Raw genomic sequence first — 22,727 nt, forward strand, 5'->3', positions numbered from 1 at the left:
GTTATAGTAGCATAACATAGTATAGAATCTACTTGGACCAAAGCATATTTTTACTCTGTGGTCTATATTATTCTGTGATTTTTTGCAATATGTATTCATTTTCTAGCCATTTTCACCACATTTTTTCTGGTACCTAGTGCTTGCATCAAACTGATACCTCAGAAAGATGCTACAAGTAACCTAGTGTAAGATTGTTATATACATCATCTAGCTAGCTACAGCAGTCATGGAGATACAGGGGAATTTCGACACCCCTTTGTAGTCTTGTGCGTTATTTTTGGTGGCCACTGTAAGTGAAAGTCAACATACCCAATAATATGAGTATGGAAGCATGTAGCAAGCATGAACTGTAATGTGTCATTGAAGGTGGTGAGTTGAAACAAAAGTCCAACATATACTCCGATAGCACAAATTCGCTGCGTTGTTCCCAATATAATGGATTCATTACCTGTGGAGCAGGAGCTCAAACTCAATATCATTGCATGCCAGAGCGCCCGCCACCAGCCCAATCATTGTTGGTTGCAAATGCTGTCAATGTGCATCTGGCACACTCCGCATTGCATTAGACATTCCGTAAGACTGGTATAGAAAGAAAAACGCCACCCTAACATTGATACTCACAATACAGACTGCTTCATCACGTCCAATACCCATCTACTAATCCCTGCAGAAGATGTCAGTTTTAAACCTCGGTATATCGACCAGAACCACTTCGTCAACGTACCCTCTGCTATAATGGTATCCCTCGATCTGGAATCAGGAGGTGGTGTGCAACAATACACAAATCAGGTGCAATGCATGCAACATGGCGTGCCACGCTTGTCATATTGTGACGCGACATCAAGGTAACTACAACTTAATGTTTCATCATAATATCAGTACAGCGCGCAGACCTGGTTGACACATGAACATACACTATCAGAAACCAGCGACAGGTGCAATGTACTGCCAGGGGAACGCCCTCACGCGACCTTGTTGGCGGAGACATTATAATGGTGAGATGGCTCGGCGCAGGACTTCTCATCGATGAAGCTGTTAGGAATTCAAATTCGCAGCTCTTTGCAGAAAAATGCGCTGCAAAGCTGTGCCTACCGACGTGACAAACCTCACAAAGACCGTGGTCACTGGGTGCATCCCGCAGGAAAGTACACCCGCCCGTCAACCGGCCGTACTCGTTGCGATCCAGGATATGCCTCGGGAACGCATTGTCAAAACACACATAGTCGAAGAACCCGTCGCCGGAGTTAAGCCAAATGTGTTCCAGAAAGTCGGACCTCCATAAATGGGGGATTGAGCTTCCGTCCCTTTATCCGGGCTTCCATGCATTTTACAACGGATGTTTGCGCACGATCAGAGGTCATACCAATGCTAAGAATCGAAGCTGTACGTACTGTTGCTATGCGGTCTGCATAGGCCACATGTAGGATGCTTGCACAACACCAGGCGTGCGATACTCGATGGCGACTTCACGCAAGCAGCGCCTAACGCTTGTAACTCCAGCCACAAGATGTCTAGTTCATCCGAGAGTACGGGTAACTGCCAAAGTAAGCCTCCTGATTTCACTTCGCGGGGCACGCTTGCACAGGTGGAAAGACGCGCGACGCGTTGCAGTGCGCTTCGTGGTACACGCACGTGATTTCTTTAGGGCAAGGCTCGTAAGGCCTCAGACACGTTCCGTGTTGCAGGACCCCTGTATCATCCTCACACTTCCACTACCTTCGTCCTCCACTCCGATATTTTCGTTAGTCTGTAAAATTGTTCATTATTTGCACAATGGCGGACGAGGCAGTTGTGCCGAGGATCGAGCTTGCCGCAGCAAGAGGGCCCATTCCGACATTTTCAGCCCATCTCATGCCATTCCACGTACAATACAGCGGCCCTGCGCCTGTAACAACGTACTTTCGCGTCAAGCCATCTATAGATCCCTCACAGGCAACAGGCGCGTCCATCGACGCGTCGAAGAACGGCTCGCGACAGACCGCGGAAAGAGTGGAGGCGGTAGACTCACAAGAGACCCTGGTCGGGGGCTGCCCTTCCTTAGATCCCGCACCGAGCACCTCTTCCGTCACGACTCTTACCGGGAATATAGAGACGTCTCAGATGATCGACGAGACAGCCACGCCGAGTGGAAAGCACTTTGTTGCGGCCTTTAGGGGTCGAACTGTACGCGGTACCAAAATCGACCTGCCTGAAGGCTTTGCGGGTATCGTCCTTAGCACACCGGAGAGCACGCAAATGAAGCCTGCTGTTTCTGCCAAAGCGTTGGCAAAGGACCGGCGGAGAACAAGAGCGAGAAAGGCAGCTTCGAAAAAGCAGGCTGTGCAGGCTGATGAAGTAGAGGAGGAGGAAGCAGACGCCAGCATGGAAGGTGTCGAGGTACACTCAGGGCCGGTGAAGATCCTGGAGGTGAAGGGGACGTTCGCATCGTTCACGCTATGGCACCCCGACGTTCCTGTGGACGAAGGCAGTGACGAGTACTTGCGGTCGCTGACTGAATGGACAAAGATAGCTGCTGAGGTGCGTCTGCGGTTTCTCGAGACCCAGGCGGTCACAGCTGACCGGTACGTATGACAGCTTCATCACTACGATGATTGAGTTCAACGCCGTCTCCTCGCTGAGCTATGAGCGTTGCCAGCTGGTTGCGACGCAGTATACCACTGTTCTCGTCACCACCACTGTACCTAGAACTGCCGCTATTGACCGGCGGGTGTGTCTATCGAATGCGTCAGGTGTGCAGAGTCGGTGCTCACGAATACCTGCGCTGTAGTCTCCGAGCAGCCCGTCGGGAGTCGTTTCCTCTGATGGGAGAGCCGCCATCAGGCCACTCATTCGACACACGGAGGGCTTGGCACGGAACGTGGGAAGCGGTGCCTGAACGTTCCAAAGCGCCGGAAGCGACTTTTGTCGGAGGCTGGGCGTGTCGTGTGCTGTCCACGCACCTTTCCCTTCAGCTTCCCCCCCGCCCGTCCGCCTCCCAACGCGAGACTCGTTCTCGTCCGCTCGTTATTCCAGCCACTCCTTATAGCTGCTCGGCAAGCCTGCTCAGTCGAAGAACACGTACGTTTGAACGAACCCGAAGAAGTTCCACTTGACAGCTGACCGCGTTTTGCAGTTCGTCGCTAATACCCATCTCCTTACTGATTATACCAACAATGCTCTCTTCTCTCTTCTTCGTGACTGTGCTTGCTGCTGTTGCGGTGCGGGCGGATCCTAGTCCCTCCGAGCCTGGTCCCGGTGCCGTCTACAACGAGGGTTCAACATGCCACATCTCCTGGGGCCCTGACACTTCTGGGACGTGGAATACCATGAATATCGAGCTCATGTGCGGTGACAATGACGACATGATCTATATGACGAGTGTGACTTCCCGCGTCCTCTTCCTGCCTTCCCTCTAAAGATCGCTTTTATAGCGGTTGCCACGGTCGATGGTACCGACGCCACCAAAACGAGCTTTGATTACCCCTGTCCCCAGGTACACTACGTTTCTTTAAGAAGCAAAGAGTATACATCCTAATGGCGGCTCAATCACAGGTTACACCCAACTCGGCCATCTACTTCTATCAGTTCACCTCGCCGAACACTTCCGACGTGACCTGGACGACGCGTTTCGCGATTGCAGACGCGAGCGGTAACACCACTCCACCCGCCAATTCGACCCAGCCGAACGGCGACTCGATCTCCTGGGGCATTGGCACTCTCGTCGATCCCTCCACCGCCGTCCCAGAGCCATCGTCGGGCACCGGGAATAGCAACGGCACCACCGTGACCGCACCCCCCTCAGGACCCGCTACATCGGGTACGCCTACGGCCGCGTCTGAGTCCTCCGGTGCTGCAACCACTCTCACTCTCGCTCCCGCTGCGTCCTCCCCGTCAACTGCTGGCTCGAACTCCGTCCTCGCCCTCGGTGGCAGCTCCGGCTCGCTCACCAAGTCATCTATGGTCACGGTTACCACCGGCTCGGCTGCCCCCACCAACAGTGCCACCGCGAAGAATACGACTGGAAGCAGTGTGCCCAATGGCGTGGCTGTTGGTGTCTCTATCAGTTCCCGTATCACGCAATCTATTGCAACCCTGGTGGTGGTTGGTGCTGCGTTCGCTGCCGTTTTGTGAGATTATATTTATGTGAGTACTATCAGCTACTGTTAGTAATCTTCGACTGATATGCTCAGTACTGTTGCAGTGTGGATGCCGAACATTACTTGTTCGCTATGGGATATTCCTGTGTGGCTAGTATGTTTGAATATTATGCTGCATGTGCAGACCCTGTAAATGCGCGCTGAGCTTCCCGTATCGTCAACAACAAGCTGGATGGGAGAATTACCGTATCTGAACTGCCGTTTGTTTGGGCTTAGGCAACCTTTAACTCTTGACCTCAATCGTAGCGCCAGCCCATCCACAAAGTTTAAGTTTGGAGTCATGTGTAGGTGTCCAGCCCTTAGGCCATGCGCTAACACGCACTCCCTTCGTTGCAATAGATTCGGGTTCTTGCGACCGTCCACGAGCCAGGCCACACAGCGATCATCATCAAGCTTGTTTCACTTCTCCTGTGACCGATTGCTCGCTTGGTGCATGTAGCGAGCTTCGTTCGCCGCTGAGGTCGCCTTCATAACTCAAGCACTTTCACATTCGACTCCGCGCTGTCAGCTCACGACTCGACCAGCGAAGGTCAGCGCATGCAAGCATGAGGGTGCAGACTTCGCAGACTTCGTTCACATGCTTCACTTCTATAACCCGTGTCTGCGCCTCACTCAGACCAGCCAGGCATCTACAACATCCCCCAGATCCTGGGAGCCAGATCCGGCGAACGCATACCTCGCGACGTGGGTTCATCGCGGCCTATTGAATGCAGAATACAGCTGCGACACCGACATTACTCCAGCGATATGGAGTGGAGTCGCTACCCTACTCTGTAACAGGGGCGGTCCGCTTGCGGCCGCGAAGATCCCGAGGCCTGCGGCACCAGGAGGCGTGCGAAGGCGAGCACCGCGCGCACCTTCGATTGGCTTGTGTTTGGGGGCGGCCGAAGGTTGCGAGAGCGTGATAGAGTTACCGCCGTGCAGCAGGGTCTGGAAGACCCCATCTTTGGCTTAATCTAACTTCCAGGTGAAGTAGGCAGGCTATCGGCCAATGGTCAATGACCGCCAGGGTGACGCGTCCTAATCACACGTAGCCAGTGAAAAGATGAAGGGAGTTGTGCGTGCTACTTGCTTTACTTACGTCAAGATGAGCTGCCAGAAGTTGGATCTAAGTTCTGGGCAAAATTTGTCTTCTAGACGAGGAGGTGATCTCACAGAATCCGCTGGTAAGATGAAACCCGGTCTGAAGGCGGTCATAATCGCGTCACATCTAAGCATTGCTTTCGCAGGCCGCAAAACCAGTGAACCCCCTCGCCGATTAGGCGGAAGAGTTGTGCGAATAGAGTTGCTCGTGCGGCCGACTTTTAGGCGAGTATTCAACACAGCAAAAATTCCAATTCATCTCACAATAGGCGTACCTGTGTTTTGTCGTGTTATTACCCACCGCAGAAGTGCTGGTATTGTATCCATTCTCAAGTTTCCCATCCTCACTGTGATGATCAAGGAGATGACCCGGCCAATCTCAAGTATGTATACCTATTATTTCAGTAGCAGGCTATCTCCCGCGCACAATGGAGCTGACGGTTTCTCTATCACATACAGGACTATCTTCATTTTTGTCACGCCGTGCAAAGGTGGGTGCCTGGCCCTATGCCCACCTACTGCAACCTCAAGTGACATTGCGACTCCGATGCAAATGGAATCTCCCATAAAACTACCGATTCAAACAGTCGATAGCAGGTTGAGCCGACAATTGTCCTACATTGTCTTGAGTTCCTTCAGTCTCGTAGCTTGTCTCGGCTATCTCCACCTGTCTCTGGGCAGGGCAAAAAATAGACGGCCCAATAGTCGTTCGGATTAGGAAGAATCCTCAAATGCTTCGACATCGGTTCTGTAGCCGCGCTAACCTGTGGCTGGTCCAGACAGAGGGATTGCCCTCACAATTCAACCTGTACGTCTCACGATTCGGCATGTCCGAGGCCGGGCGGCGTCTGCTGGGCTGTGGCGGAGCGCACCGGTCCTATCACTGTATCTCGTGCCTGTCAGGCTGCTGACTTGCCACAGTTTAGAGTGTATGACATACATGTTCGGTCGTCGCCGGCATCGGTTGTTATCAAAATTGACCGATCTAAACTTACGATGCGTTTTGCAGACCTAGGTGCGCATGTTGAACACGTTAATGTGCCGATGGCTCACCGGCGTTCCTCACGGTAGACCCAATATGGGCCCAACGTAGGACGGACATCCTTACGTCAAATTTACGAGGGGGCAGTCCTATTCTCCTGTCTTCATGCTTCGTGGAAGGGACACTAACCGCGAGGCAGGACTTCTAGCAGCAGTGGCCGTGCGGTGCACTTTACTTCTATTCCAACTGACTTGGCGGCTAGGCACTCCTCGTGAGTCTGGATAGCACAAACCTCCAGAAGATTGGCTTGATCGTGGCAGCGTAAGCCCATTTGGGCCGTGCTTGGTAAATCGCAGCCCAGGCTATCAGAACGGGACTCCGCTCAAATTCGCATCCCGTCGTTCTCATTGGTTCGCTGAAGCTTACCGACAGGTCGTGGATCCAGAGGACGCTGGCCCTGGCGGAGAATGGCGATGCGGAATTCCGGGTATTAAAGCGACCGCCTCATACCCGACAGCCCTTCGAGCTGGACCCTGCCACCCCGTTTTCACTGGCGAATGACATGGTGAGGAAGCCTGGCTGCCTGAGTGCTACCCCTCTGCAGACTCATTGATATGTCACCTTCCGGTCTCGTCGAAGGCTCGTCGAAGCAGTAGCCTGGTAGCCACTCTTGGATACGTGCCACAACGGAGATGTGGTCAGGGCGAGAGATTTAAGGAAGAGAAGTTGTCGGCAGTCTCAACTACAGCACAACCAGCGCGATAGAGCTGTGGATATACAATAGGTGAGCAGAGTTGTATTTCTGTTCCAAAAGCTCATTTTGAGCCGCCTATAAAGCACAATGAATTTACCAACACTCCCGACCTTGACCGACATCGAAGTTTCGTCTCTAGTTCAGGAGTTCAACAGCCTGCCCCGCCGTCATATCGTCCCTTCTGGCCCAGAGCCTAACAAGTGGGTTTTTGGTCTGCACGTCGTCCCTATACCCCCAGCAGGCTACCTGCTGTTCATCGTCAACCCCGCCTCGGGTATAGTCCAAGGCGAAGGCCCTCTGCCCATTGAAACGAGACCTTTATCTACCAGCGAGCAGCGCGACCGTGGCCGCAAAATTGCGATCCTCCTGCTAAAGGCCTTCGTATCGAAACTGGGTAGGACGGACGCACCAGAGTATTACAAGGTTGCCCCCTGGGAGTGGGTAGCGGAGGACACACAACTTGCTGCGTCCGTCAGTAGTGCTCTGCAAGCTCTTGGTGTGCGTAGTGAGTTGTGCGATGTAGGAGTTGCAACGGAGCAGGAAAGGGACATTACTACAGGGCGTTTTGCTGGATTCTTGGAAGACCTGGTGCGCACGATGCGGGCTGCTAGAGAGTCTACGTGACTACCGTGAGCTTTCAGCTGTTCAGATAATAGCCATTACTAACTATTTCTAGATATCTTCAATTGACTTTGGATTTTCTACGCTTCAAAGTTTGTTTTGTGCCAGTTCAGTGGTGGTTAGGTCGTGGATATCGCTTCATATGTCCTGCTCCTTTCCCTACACCGTCAGAATGGCCTCTAGCAATATATATTCACACCACCCTCAGCGTAGTTATGTTTGCTTTCCTGGGCTTTTCCCACTGTCGGGTCCCGTGCTCGTGTGAGAGGGTATTCATAGCTCGGGCGCCTATTATCCGTGGGAAGTATGCCGCAGCGGACACGTCGCGCGTCCACGCCCGCACCCATTGACAACCTCCTCCCTGACTTTTCCTCCCATATCCTTTCGCCCAGCGACTTGTACCGCACGGTACAGTATTTTGTGGCCATGGCCACGAAGGCATACACGCTGCCGACGGACATTCCTACAGAGACCGTGACAAACATCCGGTCTCTGTTACGGATCGTCTCGCTTGCACTCATTTCAGCCGCGGCCATATCCTCAAGATTGTTCGCCGTTGTCAACTTCGAAAGTATAATTCATGAATTGTACGTATGGCTATTCATGTCACACTCCACGCGTGCTGAGCAGCTGCAAATAGCGACCCGTGGTTCAATTAGTACGTGCTTGAAAGTGTGCGGGACAGGCAGCTATATGACGTGACCTACAGTCGTGCTACGAGGCTTCTGGCAGCCAAGGGATTCTACGTGAGTACATGTAGCATTGCAATACGATGCTGCTGGCTAACACTCCACTAGGCATTCTGGAATTGGTTCGATCCCACCGCATGGTATCCTCTTGGTCGTGTCGTAGGAGGCACCATCTACCCTGGCCTCATGGCTACCAGTGGTGTCATTTACAACGTTCTCCATGCTTTGAATCTGCCGGTCGACATTCGGAACATCTGCGTGCTTCTCGCTCCTGGCTTCAGCGCCCTGACCGCTTGGTCAACATACATGTGAGCGCACACATAGCCGTAACGAGTACACCTCTAAGACATAGATTGGCAGGTTCACAAAGGAGTTGAAGGATGAAAGTGCGGGTCTACTCGCGGCGGCGTTCATTGGCATTGTTCCAGGATATATCTCTCGTTCCGTCGCAGGCTCTTACGACAATGAAGCCATCGCCATTTTCCTCCTCATGTTCACCTTCTTCTGTTGGATCAAGGCGTTGAAGCTTGGGAGCGCTTTCTTTGGTACCTTAGCGGCGCTATTCTATTTTTACATGGTGGCGGCTTGGGGTGAGAGTCCGTCTACTATGTATGCTCTGTTTTGCTAACGAGATTGGACTTCGCAGGCGGTTACGCTTTCATCACGAACATGATACCGCTCCATGCGCTAACGCTCATTCTGATGGGCAGGTTCAGTAGCAGACTTTATGTTGCGTATTCGTCATGGTATGCTATCGGAACGCTGGCCAGTATGCAGGTTCCCTTCGTAGGGTTCCAGCCCGTTCGCACCAGTGAACACATGGCTGCGCTTGGTGGGGTTGCAGCTGTTCTGTACCTTGATACGAAGCTTAATGTTGTTATACACAGGTGTCTTTGGCTTGCTCCAGATCATCGCGTTTTCGGAACTCGTACGATCGCATGTTTCCTCGAAGCAGTTCCAGACTCTGTTATACGCTTCCGTCATCGGCATGGGCGTCCTTGGGTTCTCCGGCATCGTAGGCCTGACGTACAAGGGCTGGATTGCGCCTTGGACAGGCCGCTTCTACTCTCTTTGGGACACAGGTTACGCCAAGAAGTACGCACTAAATCCATGTTTCGTTCTGACTGACTTTGACCAATCTTGGTAGATACATCCCAATTATCGCGTCTGTCTCGGAGCATCAACCGACCGCATGGCCATCTTTCTTCATGGACCTGCACATTCTCATTTTCCTTTTCCCCGCCGGCGTCGTCATGTGCTTCAGCAAGCTTCGTGACGAACATATCTTCGTCATCCTTTACTCGGTCGTTGCTAGCTACTTCGCTGGCGTTATGGTCCGTCTGATGCTGACTCTCACCCCTGTTGTCTGCGTCTCCGCCGCCGTTGCTCTTTCATCTCTTCTAGATACCTATATCGACCCGACCGAGCCTGTGCTCGAGGAGGGAGAATCGGCAGAGTCTGAGGCCACCCCGCAAGACCCTACCAAGAAGGTCAAGAAGACCACTCCCCCTAGTAACTCCGGTTCCTTCGGAGAGTACCTTGCGAGGTTCACTGGCAACACAGACAAACCGCGCGGTATTTTCGGTGTCAGCAACCGTCTCATCGTCTTGTTCAACACCTTCGGCATGCTTGTCTTCTTTGTCATCCACTGCACATGGGTTACGTCAAACGCATACTCTTCGCCCTCTGTCGTCCTCGCGTCCACAGGCGCTGATGGCAATGCTCACATTATCGATGATTTCCGAGAAGCATACTACTGGCTTCGACAGAATACTCCTGAGGATACTGTCGTTATGAGCTGGTGGGACTACGGATATCAGATCGCGGGTATGGCTAACCGCACGACCCTAGTCGATAACAATACCTGGAACAACAGTAAGCACGCTCTCCGTCTCGTGCCCGCGACAACATACCTATCTATCCTTATACAGCTCACATTGCAACCGTTGGCAAGGCCATGTCTAGTCCAGAGGAGGTTGCATATCCCATCTTGCGAAAGCACGACGTGGATTATGTCCTGATCATCTTCGGCGGTCTCATCGGGTACTCCGGAGACGACATCAACAAGTTCCTCTGGATGGTCCGCATCGCCCAAGGCGTTTGGCCCGACGAGATCCAAGAGCCGAACTACTTCACCAAGACTGGCGAGTACAGGGTAGACGATAGAGCGTCTGAAACCATGAAAAATAGCTTGATGTACAAGATGTCATACTACCGGTCAGTGTTCAGCCGACTTAAGCGAAGCCCGAGCACTAAATTCTCGATGTTTGCAGCTTTAACGAGTTGTTCGGTGGCCAGCAGGCCGTGGACCGTGTACGTGGGCAGCAAATGCCTAAGGAGGGACCCGTTCTCGACTATATAGGTGTGCGACCTCCTTACCTCCTGTGCTTCTGTCGCTGATTAGCCACTGGCAATTTGCAGAGGAAGCATTCACGTCGGAGAATTGGATTGTGAGCTCGCTGCATTCGTCCTCCGCGGACAACCTGACTAACTCGGCCCCTTAAGGTCCGTATTTACCAAGTTCGGAAGGAAGACTTGCTAGGTAGAGATTTGAAGGTCGCCAATGCTTTCGAGCAAGGCAGGAAGCGCAAGAAAACGAAGCCTCCTGTGAGGCGCAGGGCGCTTGCATAGATTTCTGGTGTTTCTAATAAAGTTCTTTTTTGATGCGAATACCTCTCGGAACCCGTAGGACAGTGGTCGCGCCGTTACCAAGATCTGAGCATTATGGCAGTTTCTCTCGGCGGGGATGTCGTCGCCGAAGTCAGCCCGTTCTCTGAGTTCTAAGTCCACGCAAGTCCCCAGGTTATGTCTAACCAGCTTGAGTTCGGGCTCGGTAAAGCTCGTCGCCTTTAATGTCGCGTGAGTTCCTACCCGGTCGTTCGCTGGTCTTGAGTGCGCGGATCCCGGGGGTTGAGTACGCCTGGCAAACACATGTCTTTGACAGAAGACGTCTCTGCCGTTTGCAGCAAATTAACGGAAGAATTACCCGCTTCGTTCACGTTATTATTATGGCCAGGAAGGGTCTTGTGAAGTATGTCTTCATATTTTCACAGCGTATGTTCTTGCTGATCACATTGTACCGGTACCCGCCTCGTGTGGTCGATTACTTGTCTGTTCTACCTAAAATTGATTTGCGAATACCTTAAGATCAACGCTGACGGGCAGGTGACCGTTGGTAGTCTTCGCGGACCACATTGCTACCACTCGCTAATTCTGCGTAGATCACGCAACAATCCATCGGTGCCGCACGGGTGACTGCCAGCAGCGCTACGATTGGCTGCCCGGTTAATTCTCACCCATTCGGCTCGTCAGAAGGTGACTGCTGGTACGCACCATAGCCATGTTTAGGGACGCTGAATCTGCAGGGATCTTCCATGCATGCGAGGAACATGAGTCTATTCATTTCCTTAGGGAACTTCTTTAGCCTTGACGACAGCGCGAGAGCAAGGTCGCTAATGCGTCCGTGCCCGTGAACTTTCTGATCGCTGTCCGCGGTGACAGGGTTCAGACATCTCACTGCTTGAGTCACCAACTGCGTCATCCGAGGCTATCGAGGTCTATCGGCCTTGCTTACATTCTGGCTGATGCGTCGTGTTCAGCACAGTGAGCGGATCATCTACTGTCTTCGAGACGGGGGCTAGTAGGATGTTCCCGCTGACATGCCGTGCGTGCTGCAAGGGCTCGCCTACTATAACTCGATCATGCAGGATTTGATCCTAGTAGGCGACGACTGTCTTGTGCGGTGCAATCTATCATACGCCTCAACATGCTTACCGACGGCCAGCGTCGCTGTTGCACCATGTCAGCTTGACGCACGTGGTAACTTGAAGGTCCTTGGCGGGTCCGTGAATCAAGCATTTAATTCAGCGGGGCCCTCGGCTGCTGAGGTCAGGAGAAAGTCCTCGAATGTCGCATAGACTCTGTCAGCCGCCAAACGGAGCTCTTCGTGGATGCCTCTGGGAACGTCGCGGAGTTGTGCACACGACGTGGGCTCCACGGCTAGGTTCTTATGCGCGTACACAAGTATCCAAGTTTTGCTCAGAATAACCCGCACGTTAAAGAGGTACACGCGATCGTCATCTAGTGTCCATTATGCCGGTGCACCACACAAGAATACCGCTACGATGCTTATGTCCGATATTTCACAAGGGTCCTAGCGTCTGTGGCACACGGCCCATGGCTGTGACGGGTGCCTTACCGTCGTGCGCAAGAACTGTTCGACCGATAGCAAAGTCAATGGTCCGTCTCAACGGCCAATAGCAGCCGACGATCAGTCAGGTCGAAAAGGTTCTGGGGGCTCGATGAGAGTGCCATTATTACCAAGAAGGAAACCGATACAGTGTTCAATAGAACGTTATCGTCATGTCCCAGTCATACAACGGTTCTTGTGTGAGCCTACTGCAAAAAAGGTTTAGCGAGCAAACATCGACGGCAGAGAAAAACTGACCCGTGTCTGTCATGCCCAATCAATTGCGTCAGCATGGGCGGTCTCAGCACCCTGTACATTCGTTTGTGCGGCGGCTTCCCTGGCCGCACTCAGCACCTCGAATTCCTCTTCCGAGAGCTGTCTGAAAAAAATCTCTCCGCTCTGCCATCCCCGAAGAAGAATTTCGAGCTTCTGCAGGTTGGACACATCGCTAAGGTTGCGAAAGGGCACCTCCTCGTGCGGCCAACCCTCGATGATAACATGATATTTGATCACAATATCCTTCCAATAGCTCGGCCAACGCATCGACGCGTTGGGATCCTGGGTAATAGCACCTAGGAGGGGAGCGATTAGTCATCCTGTTGGAGACCAGGTACGGTTCTGCCACACGCACGGAGAGCTTCTTTTACGATCCGACGAATTTCAGCGCGTGTTTCTGACATCCTTTCACTATAGCTCCGTCTTGGAATAGCGCGGAATTTTGTTTGTTGGGCAGCTCCCGGGTTGTTAGCGGAACTCGAAGAGCGCGGCATTGTCAGCGAGTGGGCGATACGCCGGACGTTTAGATGTATGGAGAGGTGTGCAAAGTCAGCGACTGTGTTGTGGGCCCTTGTCCTTGCATCTGCCCGTGATATATAGGGTGTTTAACTCATTCCGGCCCTACAGCTCCTGACCGTGCGTGATCCTTCAGGTAACTGACAGCCGCTTGTGTGCCGCGGCACCTTTCCCTCTGACAACAAGGGTGCAAACCAACGCGAAGGAATCTTCTACTCCACACAGCGTGTACGACGATGAACAGGAAGAACTTCTTGCGTTAGATCATCCCGACATGAAATCGATATCGTACCACGTCGTCTTAGACCGATCAGAGAGAACTTACAGTTGCATATGCATGTTTTGACCTGAGCTCGGACCGCATGATACGCAGCTTACAACCTTCCCGGGTATGCGGTTAACTGAGCCTTGGACATAACGACGGATTGACCCGCCGATCGAGTAGCCAAGTTGTGCCTTGAGGTCATGACAGGAGGATCTATAGTAGGCGTCAGTGGATCTTGCGCGGGTGTCTCAAGCAAGCACTCACGTCTACGTAAGGACTGAATGCTATCTCGGGCGTAGTCCGACATATGAGCAACAATTCAGTTCCGTGCATTCCCGTTTGCCCGTACATGGCCATCGTCTGAGAGCCTGCTGACTTCTCTTTCCGCGAGGCTTCTGCACGAAGTAGCAGCACAGCACGAAAAGCACATCGCGTCGCCGGGTGACCAGGAGCATCGTAGGAACGCCGACCACGGACTGGACCCTGCGTAGTTAGCTCCAATGGTCGTGGAAGCGACGTCCCTTGTACGTACGTACGCTAGTCAGCACCGCCGCTCGACCGGTCTTGGACTGTGCTCGAGGTTGCGCGAGAGCGTTCTCGAGCACTCTCGATTGGACGCCTATGGTCTCGCGGAACTCGGAGAATGCTGCGTAGGCCGCTGATATTCCCATACGATGAAATCATTGAGCGGAAATGTACATAGGCAAGCCCTACGGTAGAACTTACCGTTATCTAAAAACAAAGGCGAAGGCGTTGATGTGCGCACCTTTACGACAGTCGAAGTGATCAGTAAAGATGGCGCTCCGACCTCAGAACGTAGGTAAAGGTGCCTGAACAGGAATATATCATCGGATTTTTCCAACAGACGTCTATGGCCGGGCAAGGCACAGCGTCAATCTTCCAACAGAGACGGCACGGGAGGCGGCAGCTGGGCGGGCGAAAAAGCCTGCGTCTGTTCGGCCACAGGAACTTCGTGGCATGCGATAAGCTCGGCCAGCACACTCATTTATTTCGGGCATATTTAGTCCCAGGGGACGGGCAACCGCACAGCAGACCGACTTACCGTGGGATCGTTACAAAACCCAAATTAAGATCAAGGAATTGAGAATGCGATCAATTGGGAATTTCGGTGGAAGTCTCCATATGTGAAGCTCACCGACTGGGTTCGGGCGCGACGGTGCCTGCGGGAAAGTATGCAGCTGAAGCGGGAAATACGCCGACGACGCGCCTCATGGAATATGAGGCGCAGCGTGGAGGATGTCTGCCACAGGTATAGGATCTATCCCGAGCCTGTAGGTCGCAGCGCGGTGTCTGGACCGAGGGCTCGGTTACTTCGCGCACCCGTCAGGTAGCAAATGTTGACATGAGGTACGCAGCGCATGAGCGCCCTGTACCGCATTTGAGTGTGTGACTTAACTCAATAGCTCAGGGAGGTTAACACCGAAATGAGACTGTGATCGCTCACCCCAGTTTGGCTGGACGTACTGACTGATGTCGGGTTGCCCGAGATATCGAAGCATCTAGACAGGTCTTGCCGCGACGAGGCCTATAGCTTACTTTGCAGAACCAGTTTTTTGTGGAGCGTGGCAGTGACGACGCATGTTGTCGTGGAAGATTGTAGGCCAGAGTAAACCGCGCTGGAACACCTCAGCTTGCTTCCGTAACACTTCCGAAAAATACAACGGAGAAGGGCAACATGCTCGCGAGAAAATTCAGGCTCTTCTTAAACCCAGAGTCTTCGGGGAACAAGACGAATGGTCGCGAAGAGCAAGGTACGGAAGACGCTGGGCCGGCGGCGAAGCTCAGGCCCAGGTTTGATGGCTTTACAGATCAAAGCGCACAGCTCTCACAGACGGCTTAGCTCTCTTTCTACCCACGAGAGTGGAAACCCCGAGAAAATTCGTAGTCATCCTAGTATTACAAGCGTACACAACCTTACAACTCATCTTTCGCACGCGCAGCATCACCCTCTGCGCTAGGCTGGCTGGCCACCGTCTCCTGCGCAGACTTAGGCTGTGCCACGACGGTAGAGGCTTCAGAAGGGGCGGCCGGAGTGCCTGACAGGGCAGCGGTCTGAGGCTGGCCCGACAACGAACCTGCCTCGAACGTCGCCTGGTGACTATCGCCGGTCGCTGCCATTTTTCCGGCCTTGGAGCTGTCACTTTGCGCCTCCTCCTGCTTTTGGTGCTTGAGAATGTTGTGTATCGGATCTTCAGGCTTAGCGTCATCCTTCGGCATCTCGCCCATCATACCCGGGTACCCAGCGTGGTCAGGGCCATGAGGATTTTGTCCCGATAGGACCGCTTTCTCGAAGTCGATGAGGCTGGAGAATCCGCCGTGTGCGAGAGCAATCCGCTGCGCCTCCTGTCTGCGCTGAATCTCGAGCTCCTTCTCGTCGGGTGCAAATTCTTCATTCTTGGCTTCTTCGTTGACGACGCGCAGATCCGCAGTACCATCGATCACGGAGTCGAAGAATTTGGACAACGAGTCGAATTTTTGGATGCCTATCAATAAGTTACCATCAGGTGACTGCTGCTCGGTCTAACGACAAAGAATAGAGTACTGTACCTTCGTAGAGCACATAATCCACCGATCCAGCGGGATAGAAGAGCACTTTTGAGGAGCCCCACTTGCTCTTCTCGAATCCCATCTTCTCCGAGCTGAGGCCTCGACGGTCTCGGTGGAGCGAGAACTTGAAGTGATCCTTGTACTTGTTCCCTAGTGTCTGCCACAAGAGAGGAATGTGCTTGCCATTGTTGAGTAAGAAAGCACGGTGGCTGTCCTTGTTCTGTAGCGAATTATCAGACGCGGACGAACAGCGAGGGTCGGGAAACGCACCTCTTCGAGCCAGGGGGTAATATCGTCAAAATTGTACAGCTTCTTCACACCATGTGGGACGTTTCGAGTAGCCCAATAGTACAACGCACTGGCGGAACGTTCTCCATGAGTAAACTCCAGAGGCGCCACATGGCGGCCGCGAGGGAATAACTATGAACCGCACACTTTGAGTTCCGAGGCGATATGCGCAAGAGAGTATGAGAAACTACCTTGAGGGTCGGAAATCCTTGTACGCCTTGCTCGGCACACAAAGGCTTGTTCTTCGGCTTGTCGCAATCCACGGCGTACGTGGGAATAAGGGGATACAGTCCGAGGGCGGCCTTGCTGTACTCCGGCGCGAGTCGTTGACAATGCTGTAGCGGAGTGAGTCTATGCAGCGCCAGAATTGTGAAGGGCACATACACCACACCATGGCGCGACAAAGGCAACTACTTGGGTGATCTATGCATGTAATTCAGCTCGACGTCGAAAGGCTTGCTTCTGCAGGCGACATACGTTCTCCTTCATCGCTTTCCTAAACTGCTTCGCGTCGATCATCTTCACCACCGAGTCGTCCGTAAACAGAGCCGCATGCGACAGCGCAGGAGCCAACGCCAATGTTAGAGCAAGGATCCGGGGGAGCAGCATGGTTGCGATAGATGAGCGTGTCGGACGATGATGGAAACGTCGAGACTTATAGCTTGTCTCGCGCGGTATAACGTGCTGACGTGGCTGATGTACCGGTGTATTTCCCACCGTACCGGTCCTGCTCTCGTGGTCGCCGACCGCCGCAACGAATTTCCATGGTCTCTCGCCGACGTCGGTACCCACGAGTATTTAGACTTGAGAGCGGGAGGAGGCGTGCGTGAGAAGAGAGGATTGTACCCGAGTAGTGCTCGCTGTCCCGGGCGTTTACCACCATGCATCTGGTTCCCACCTCCATCATCCTCAGCCTCAGCTCTGCTTATTTCGCTCGTATGTCCTTCGCACGCGCAGGAAATAATCAGCTCGGGACTCAGGATATCGGACGTGTCGAATAAAATCGGCTTGATTGGTCGACGTACTATTGGCGACCATTGAGAGACAGCTCCCACGATGTGCGGTACCGCTGGTCTAACGGAAGCGAGGGATACCTGTTGAATGCAGAGAGGTTTACTAGTGTCGGTTGATACTCAATACCATGGTGCGTAGCAGGAATTCGCTCGTGTGTCCTGTTTTCCAACAAAACTCGCGGCACTTCCACAGGCTACCTGCCTAAATTCACTTCTGCTTGCTCTACAGTCCTGAATCTCATTGTGGGGACTGTGACGACGCCGACACTGGATATGCTGGTTCAACATGTATCTCAGACATTGCGATACAGGAGTGTAGCCGCGTCTGCATGAATTTGAAGACGACATGGTGTTGTCACTTCTACCAATCGATTCCACGGTGGTCTATTGCTCGTGCTGACTATGGCATCTATCCTACGGCGCCAGCTTTCTGCTAACGACCCTTACTAGTTCAGCCCGATTTCTCTCGGGGTAGCCGATGTTGTGCTGTGATCTGCGACAACGCCTGGAACCTCGCTGCAATGGCCGTGTTGTGAACACGGCATGGCACAAACGGTGAGACTTGTGTTTTTTGCATCTTTCTCCTCAGTCGTCTGACCCAAATAATCCAGGTAATACCGGTATGTTGACTAAACGTAGACCTCAATCTAATGGCGGAAGGAGGGCATGGCTTGACGCACGGGACGGACCCCTCACGAGTAGCCTTACTGAATTGAGCGACGAACAGCCCGTTCTGTGCGACTGTGTCGATACCCGTATGTGTATTCCTCGAGCAAATGAAATGAAGCTCCCCTCGATAATCGTGCGAAATGCTCTGAACGGCTGAACTGTCCATTGATCCGTTGGGATCTAGTCTTTTCTCCCACGTGTTCTCTGTTAACAATCATGCGTGCACGGCGTGGAATCAACGAGGCAGAGACATCAGGTGTGCGGCATTGTTCGCTTTAAGCCAGCACGTCCGTGCTGACGCATTCACTCCTTTCTCCCTTGAACCCCGACTATAACATCACGGGCTGGACTCGACCGCGACTATGTTCCAGCTGTACGACCTCACTATCGTATATTGTGCGATCGCCACAGTGTCTGCGGCTGTGGGATATCGATACACGCGGCGGCGTTCGGACAGATCCAGGGGCTTCACCCGGTACGTTTTGCAGTTTCACACAGGGCTCGGAGAGTTCGAAATATCGACCAAAGTTTGTGTAGACCATTTGAGTTGCGTCTGTCGTCGTATTCGTTGCCGAAGCGGCGGAACAGCGATGCAAGCCAGCTCTCATCAGATGTGTCGGTGGCCATCGAGACCGACAGTTCCGACGGCTCGTCCGTCGACAGCTTGACACATGCTGTTTGCGAGTCGGTAAGTCGACGATCACCATGCTATTAGTCAGACTGTGCCTTGACCGATGCGACGGGATGCCTTCTTTGCCAGACAAGCGACGTTACAGAGCCTGGGTCCCTGAAAAGAAAACTTAGGGAAGAAGAAGAATCCAATGTACCTTGCTTCACTGTATCGGGCATCGATTATCACCGCTCATTGCAATTCTAGGCCTCAGAGTCTCTGCTCAGCGAGACGATTCTAGTTCGTGTTGAAAAGCCATGCTGCCCCTGCAGCAGCTGACTCTTACCTAGAACTCACCGTCCGAGCCGCCGCGGAAGCGGTGTCGGACCCCGTCCGATGGGAGGCAGGATCCAAACCAAGACGCCAGCCACGACCAACTGGTGTGCCAGACGATCGCATTGTCACCGCCTACATGCTCCGATGGTGAGCCTGAAGCCATGAATAGCGATTCTCCCGCTTCCCCGGTAAGTAATGCCCGCCCATGTGCACCTAACCTGCGTTCAACTGTACTGTGCAGATCACATCGCCAGTCTCGACTGCCAGACCCGCTGCCATACCCTCGTCATTCACCGTTCCAGCGGTTAGTGCGATCTTCACCTCTCGCATCAAATGGTTGAATCTGAACGCTCCCATTTATGCAGTGCAAGCCGTCATCCGCCTTTTCCGCCTTCGCAGGCGCCTCATCCGCGTTCTCAGTATCCACACAGATCGTCCAGACGCCGGCATGGTGCCGCGCTAGTACTGGGCCCGCGGTCGCGGAGTCGACGGAGAATCCGCTAGTCCCATCCAACGCGAATTCATGTGATAGCATCACGGAAAGTGGAGACCCGGTCGAAGTCTGGATGCCCCAAACCGTGGTCGAACTCGCGGAGAGTTCGCCGGCGGATGATCCACTCGCCGCTCCCGCGTGGACGAAGAGCACTCACGTGGGTAAGTAAACTCTCGGAGCGTCGGATTTTATCCTATCTGACCGCAGCATGGAGCTTTTACCGGAGAAGAGGATGAAGACGTCAAAGCGGAGCTCAAGGGTGCAAAGCTTTTCATCAAGCGCGGCAACGGCGAGTTTTCGACAGGCATGATAGGGCATATCAAGCTCTTGTCACACAAGACAGAGAAGTCGGAACGCCTTGGTTTGTCCGCCGTCTTCACGCTAGCCGTATTTGTTCCAAACGTGTGTTTAGTGTTCCGGCGCGAGCCCGTGTGGAAGGTGTCCATGAGCGTAGGGCTGTGCCCTACGGTCAGGTGCTCCTTTAGTGACGACCAGAGTGTCTTGCGGGTAGCTCTGAAGGAGGTAGTCTTGTCAGACGGAGAAGCAGCTGTTCAACAGCAGGTCGTGCTGTACGCGTTGAAGGCAAGTGGCTGACTATCCCCCAGCACCGGTGATTGGACTGACCACGCATCTGAAGAGAGGCCGGGTGCCTCGCGACGAATTCGCTGCTTTCGCTCAGGAAGTGATGTGCCGCTCGCAGCTACCCACGTAGGACTATTCGCCAAAAATTCCTCTTTGTGCACTTGGCGAGCATGACCGCCAACCCCCAAGCGGGGAGTGGATACCGCGACGTGTCTGGTATAGAGCCAAATCATCCCTTTAGTAATTGGAATGCAAAGCATCCGAACTAATTCGGGAGACTAGAGCAGATGATAGATGCATTGCTTCTTGTCGCACGGAGATGGCAGGTTCCGGAACCTGTAATACTCCACTTAGTCGAGTCTATACCCCACCATGTACCTAGTAGCGTTGTATCCCCTATGTATCAATATGTACTCTTTCGACAAACGACCTATGCCTTTCCCGCCTTTCAAATGAGATTTCCAGCTCTAAGAGCGGACCATTAAAATAACAGCTAGTCAGAGACTGAGAGAAAATAAATATTGAGACCCGTAGGTCTACCACTCCGGGAAAGCGTGTCATCCTTGTGCAGGGGCCATGCTAATCTTCTCTGTATCGTTCCAATTTTTTCGTATGTCACCCCGAAGGGGACACATGAACTTGTGTGCCGCGAGTTTAGGCGCCGCGTGTCTTGCATTTCGCTCAGCCCGCGGGTTGCTGGTGAATGAGCGCTTGCGGAGCTTGTCCTTCCATTGCATTCGGGCTCGGGGAATCTGCTTCTATCCGAATATACATTGCAGTATGTTCACTAATCTGCGGTGAATTTTCTTTCAGCATACATGAACATTATCCGAGAGGCATGATAATCCCCTTGCTCTTGAACGAGCACGAGATGCTTGCTAGAATAGAGGGCACTTGATTAAACTGCCTCATTTGTTCGTTTGTATCCCTAGCGGCAATATTTGAGGTACGACCCACTTATTCGCGTTTTTGTTCTATCAGAGATTATCTGATCGGCGAATACTATCTCCTCCAGCTGTATGTGTGGCTATGGTCCATCAGTTTTTATTCGCAATTGCTGCGTTGTGTCAAGAATGGGAGTCTAGTACTTGCCAATGGTTTCGCCAGAAAACATATCATGGCTGGATCGACCTCTAAGCGGACTCCATGTCGTATTCCTGTTCTACGAACCACATTTGATTAGCTTGACGCGGCAGTCCCTCGTTGAAAGACAGCAGCTGTACATTAAATCTGTATGTGTGTGTGTGCGTGCATGATGTGAAACCCCGCCTCCGCGGATACCGTACAGTCTATAGATCAGGCCTCGCAAGCGGTCATGCATATGAAAATGATCGGCTTGCCCTTGTAGGTGTTCGTTGGCGCATAGTTGGAGTTGATGCACGCTCGATCCAACTCGATTGACCCCGATTCACGACGGAATAGGAGCAAAGGCGCATCAAAATGTCGCCCCGGACGCCACCCGAAAGGCAGGTAGTTCCCACGCTTGCACAACCCTGCCTCGTATTTCCTTGATGCTTTCGTTCTCCAATTTTTATTTTTATTTCCTTGCTGCCTTCCAGTGGACTTTTCGTTTAGAGCTCACAATTCTGTCCATGGGCTCGGGAAGGCTTCCTCTGGCAAAACTCTACGCGAGTGGAAATACATAGAGACGACGGCGCTGCAACTTGAGGGCTGCGATCTTGGCTCACTTTACTATGGCCTCTCGCTCCTGTGTCAGCATCTATCTTCTCGCTCTGCAACTTGTCTAGCTCTCCTACTCTAAGACGCGTGCGCCAAACGACTCGATACCCCATGCACTACCGCATCCCTCTTGAGCTTTTCGACATCGTTATCGACAGCTTCACGTCGGGGCCAACCTACAACCCAGGACTCGGCGTTCGCATGAGCAAGTGTGAGCTAGGAGCGTGCAGCCTTGTTTGCCGTCATTGGGCTCGCAGGTGTCGTTATTCGATCTTTGCTTCTGTCTCTCTCAGGTCCCGCGAGGACTTCCATGCGCTCCTCCACCTAATAGACACTGCAGAAGAGATCTACGATATCCCACCCCTCACGGAGTGCATCCAAGAAGTTAATGTCCTGCACTCCGGGCCATGGGCAGTGCCGTGGTATCATCTCATCCTGAAGGAGCTCACAGCGAGAGAGATCGAGCTGGAATCGGATTGCATCACGCTCGAGCTCAAGGAGACATACGTACCCGAACCGCCAGGCTCGTCTGACGTACACTATGCTCCTCGCTCGCTGAGTACCTCACTACCGCGTACCATGCCTCGATCACTTTTCTCGCACGCGGTTCTCTCCCTCGCCGATCTGCGTTTCAAGCGTGTCCGGGACTTGCTCCGACTCATTGACGACCAGGGCGATCTCCAACAGATTACATGGGCTCGCATCTCGTTTGATGCAGGTGCCATTCTTCCGCCAGCCAGGCAGCGCACACGTCGGCCTTGGGGTGATATGGAAACTATCAGGACTTCCAAGTGGTCAAACGTCGATATGGAGATGCACATTATGTTTCTCATCGCTGCGGAGAAAGTGCCCGTCAGCATGGCCCTGCTGCCGGATGCATGGAAGCTGATGACCAAGGCTGCGCTCGCACTTGTTCTGCCCTGCATTGGCGAAGCTAAACTTGGATTTAGGGGTGATGGTGCGTTTTTCTAATGGCC

At 53.0% G+C, this 22,727-nt stretch overlaps 10 protein-coding genes across 10 annotated transcripts; 7 read left to right on the plus strand and 3 right to left on the minus strand.

The window, feature by feature from the left end:
* Positions 1-1,699: 1,699 nt before the first annotated feature.
* PHACADRAFT_152683 (uncharacterized protein) lies at positions 1,700-2,571 on the plus strand (the record flags this gene model as incomplete). The annotated part of the gene is made up of 1 exon (XM_007400786.1): positions 1,700-2,571. Exon 1 carries the CDS (start codon positions 1,774-1,776, stop codon positions 2,569-2,571), a length of 798 nt encoding a protein of 265 aa, XP_007400848.1. The 5' UTR covers positions 1,700-1,773.
* A 16-nt stretch (positions 2,572-2,587) lies between these two features.
* On the plus strand, positions 2,588-2,767 carry PHACADRAFT_166259 (uncharacterized protein; the record flags this gene model as incomplete). The annotated part of the gene is made up of 1 exon (XM_007400787.1): positions 2,588-2,767. The coding sequence occupies one exon, from the start codon at positions 2,588-2,590 to the stop codon at positions 2,765-2,767; it is 180 nt and encodes a 59-aa protein (XP_007400849.1).
* Positions 2,768-2,972: 205 nt separating this feature from the next.
* PHACADRAFT_263931 (uncharacterized protein) lies at positions 2,973-4,278 on the plus strand. The gene is made up of 5 exons (XM_007400788.1): positions 2,973-3,057; positions 3,113-3,357; positions 3,411-3,472; positions 3,532-4,122; positions 4,170-4,278. The coding sequence occupies exons 2-4, from the start codon at positions 3,153-3,155 to the stop codon at positions 4,108-4,110; spliced, it is 846 nt and encodes a 281-aa protein (XP_007400850.1). The 5' UTR covers positions 2,973-3,057; positions 3,113-3,152; the 3' UTR covers positions 4,111-4,122; positions 4,170-4,278.
* A 2,009-nt stretch (positions 4,279-6,287) lies between these two features.
* PHACADRAFT_263934 (uncharacterized protein) lies at positions 6,288-7,780 on the plus strand. Its single transcript, XM_007400789.1, has 6 exons — positions 6,288-6,472; positions 6,522-6,546; positions 6,623-6,766; positions 6,841-6,985; positions 7,039-7,584; positions 7,632-7,780. Exon 5 carries the CDS (start codon positions 7,043-7,045, stop codon positions 7,577-7,579), a length of 537 nt encoding a protein of 178 aa, XP_007400851.1. The 5' UTR covers positions 6,288-6,472; positions 6,522-6,546; positions 6,623-6,766; positions 6,841-6,985; positions 7,039-7,042; the 3' UTR covers positions 7,580-7,584; positions 7,632-7,780.
* A 190-nt stretch (positions 7,781-7,970) lies between these two features.
* PHACADRAFT_263936 (glycosyltransferase family 66 protein) lies at positions 7,971-10,931 on the plus strand. The gene is made up of 12 exons (XM_007400790.1): positions 7,971-8,163; positions 8,217-8,234; positions 8,286-8,322; positions 8,374-8,573; positions 8,626-8,855; positions 8,912-9,097; positions 9,153-9,360; positions 9,413-10,140; positions 10,197-10,482; positions 10,539-10,627; positions 10,687-10,715; positions 10,771-10,931. The coding sequence occupies exons 1-12, from the start codon at positions 8,003-8,005 to the stop codon at positions 10,894-10,896; spliced, it is 2,298 nt and encodes a 765-aa protein (XP_007400852.1). The 5' UTR covers positions 7,971-8,002; the 3' UTR covers positions 10,897-10,931.
* A 1,626-nt stretch (positions 10,932-12,557) lies between these two features.
* Positions 12,558-14,169, minus strand: PHACADRAFT_263940 (uncharacterized protein). Its single transcript, XM_007400791.1, has 5 exons — positions 14,044-14,169; positions 13,776-13,987; positions 13,086-13,724; positions 12,713-13,026; positions 12,558-12,663 (listed from the first exon to the last, which is right to left on the minus strand). Exons 3-4 carry the CDS (start codon positions 13,222-13,224, stop codon positions 12,722-12,724), a joined length of 444 nt encoding a protein of 147 aa, XP_007400853.1. The 5' UTR covers positions 13,225-13,724; positions 13,776-13,987; positions 14,044-14,169; the 3' UTR covers positions 12,558-12,663; positions 12,713-12,721.
* A 1,225-nt stretch (positions 14,170-15,394) lies between these two features.
* On the minus strand, positions 15,395-17,102 carry PHACADRAFT_263943 (uncharacterized protein). Its single transcript, XM_007400792.1, has 6 exons — positions 16,845-17,102; positions 16,752-16,790; positions 16,559-16,702; positions 16,350-16,499; positions 16,080-16,299; positions 15,395-16,015 (listed from the first exon to the last, which is right to left on the minus strand). The coding sequence occupies exons 1-6, from the start codon at positions 16,974-16,976 to the stop codon at positions 15,447-15,449; spliced, it is 1,254 nt and encodes a 417-aa protein (XP_007400854.1). The 5' UTR covers positions 16,977-17,102; the 3' UTR covers positions 15,395-15,446.
* Positions 17,103-18,372: 1,270 nt separating this feature from the next.
* PHACADRAFT_263946 (uncharacterized protein) lies at positions 18,373-20,520 on the plus strand. Its single transcript, XM_007400793.1, has 10 exons — positions 18,373-18,524; positions 18,587-18,737; positions 18,810-18,872; positions 18,927-18,959; positions 19,010-19,183; positions 19,237-19,299; positions 19,361-19,649; positions 19,703-19,849; positions 19,901-20,070; positions 20,126-20,520. Exons 7-10 carry the CDS (start codon positions 19,562-19,564, stop codon positions 20,198-20,200), a joined length of 480 nt encoding a protein of 159 aa, XP_007400855.1. The 5' UTR covers positions 18,373-18,524; positions 18,587-18,737; positions 18,810-18,872; positions 18,927-18,959; positions 19,010-19,183; positions 19,237-19,299; positions 19,361-19,561; the 3' UTR covers positions 20,201-20,520.
* A 43-nt stretch (positions 20,521-20,563) lies between these two features.
* On the minus strand, positions 20,564-20,746 carry PHACADRAFT_104441 (uncharacterized protein; the record flags this gene model as incomplete). The annotated part of the gene is made up of 1 exon (XM_007400794.1): positions 20,564-20,746. One exon carries the CDS (start codon positions 20,744-20,746, stop codon positions 20,564-20,566), a length of 183 nt encoding a protein of 60 aa, XP_007400856.1.
* Positions 20,747-21,629: 883 nt separating this feature from the next.
* Positions 21,630-22,726, plus strand: PHACADRAFT_263948 (uncharacterized protein). Its single transcript, XM_007400795.1, has one exon. It carries the CDS (start codon positions 21,862-21,864, stop codon positions 22,720-22,722), a length of 861 nt encoding a protein of 286 aa, XP_007400857.1. The 5' UTR covers positions 21,630-21,861; the 3' UTR covers positions 22,723-22,726.
* Position 22,727: the final 1 nt, after the last annotated feature.

This window comes from Phanerochaete carnosa (assembly GCF_000300595.1).
Source record: "Phanerochaete carnosa HHB-10118-sp unplaced genomic scaffold PHACAscaffold_11, whole genome shotgun sequence".
Lineage (NCBI taxonomy): Eukaryota > Fungi > Basidiomycota > Agaricomycetes > Polyporales > Phanerochaetaceae > Phanerochaete > Phanerochaete carnosa.

Coding starts and splice junctions, on each gene's coding strand:
- PHACADRAFT_263931 (XM_007400788.1), top strand. CDS start 3,153: ATGCTCTCTTCTCTCTTCTTCGTGACTGTGCTTGCTGCTGTTGCGGTG. Junction 3,358..3,410: donor CGACATGATCTATATGACGA/GTGTGACTTCCC, acceptor TCGCTTTTATAG/CGGTTGCCACGGTCGATGGT. Junction 3,473..3,531: donor TTGATTACCCCTGTCCCCAG/GTACACTACGTT, acceptor GCTCAATCACAG/GTTACACCCAACTCGGCCAT.
- PHACADRAFT_263934 (XM_007400789.1), top strand. CDS start 7,043: ATGAATTTACCAACACTCCCGACCTTGACCGACATCGAAGTTTCGTCT.
- PHACADRAFT_263936 (XM_007400790.1), top strand. CDS start 8,003: ATGGCCACGAAGGCATACACGCTGCCGACGGACATTCCTACAGAGACC. Junction 10,628..10,686: donor ACCCGTTCTCGACTATATAG/GTGTGCGACCTC, acceptor GGCAATTTGCAG/AGGAAGCATTCACGTCGGAG. Junction 10,716..10,770: donor TCACGTCGGAGAATTGGATT/GTGAGCTCGCTG, acceptor CGGCCCCTTAAG/GTCCGTATTTACCAAGTTCG.
- PHACADRAFT_263940 (XM_007400791.1), bottom strand. CDS start 13,224: ATGCCGCGCTCTTCGAGTTCCGCTAACAACCCGGGAGCTGCCCAACAA. Junction 13,027..13,085: donor GATCGTAAAAGAAGCTCTCC/GTGCGTGTGGCA, acceptor CTCCCCTCCTAG/GTGCTATTACCCAGGATCCC.
- PHACADRAFT_263943 (XM_007400792.1), bottom strand. CDS start 16,976: ATGCTGCTCCCCCGGATCCTTGCTCTAACATTGGCGTTGGCTCCTGCG. Junction 16,791..16,844: donor GGAAAGCGATGAAGGAGAAC/GTATGTCGCCTG, acceptor TTACATGCATAG/ATCACCCAAGTAGTTGCCTT. Junction 16,016..16,079: donor GGATTATGTGCTCTACGAAG/GTACAGTACTCT, acceptor ACTTATTGATAG/GCATCCAAAAATTCGACTCG.
- PHACADRAFT_263946 (XM_007400793.1), top strand. CDS start 19,562: ATGCCCCAAACCGTGGTCGAACTCGCGGAGAGTTCGCCGGCGGATGAT. Junction 19,850..19,900: donor AGAGAAGTCGGAACGCCTTG/GTTTGTCCGCCG, acceptor ACGTGTGTTTAG/TGTTCCGGCGCGAGCCCGTG. Junction 20,071..20,125: donor TCGTGCTGTACGCGTTGAAG/GCAAGTGGCTGA, acceptor ACGCATCTGAAG/AGAGGCCGGGTGCCTCGCGA.
- PHACADRAFT_263948 (XM_007400795.1), top strand. CDS start 21,862: ATGCACTACCGCATCCCTCTTGAGCTTTTCGACATCGTTATCGACAGC.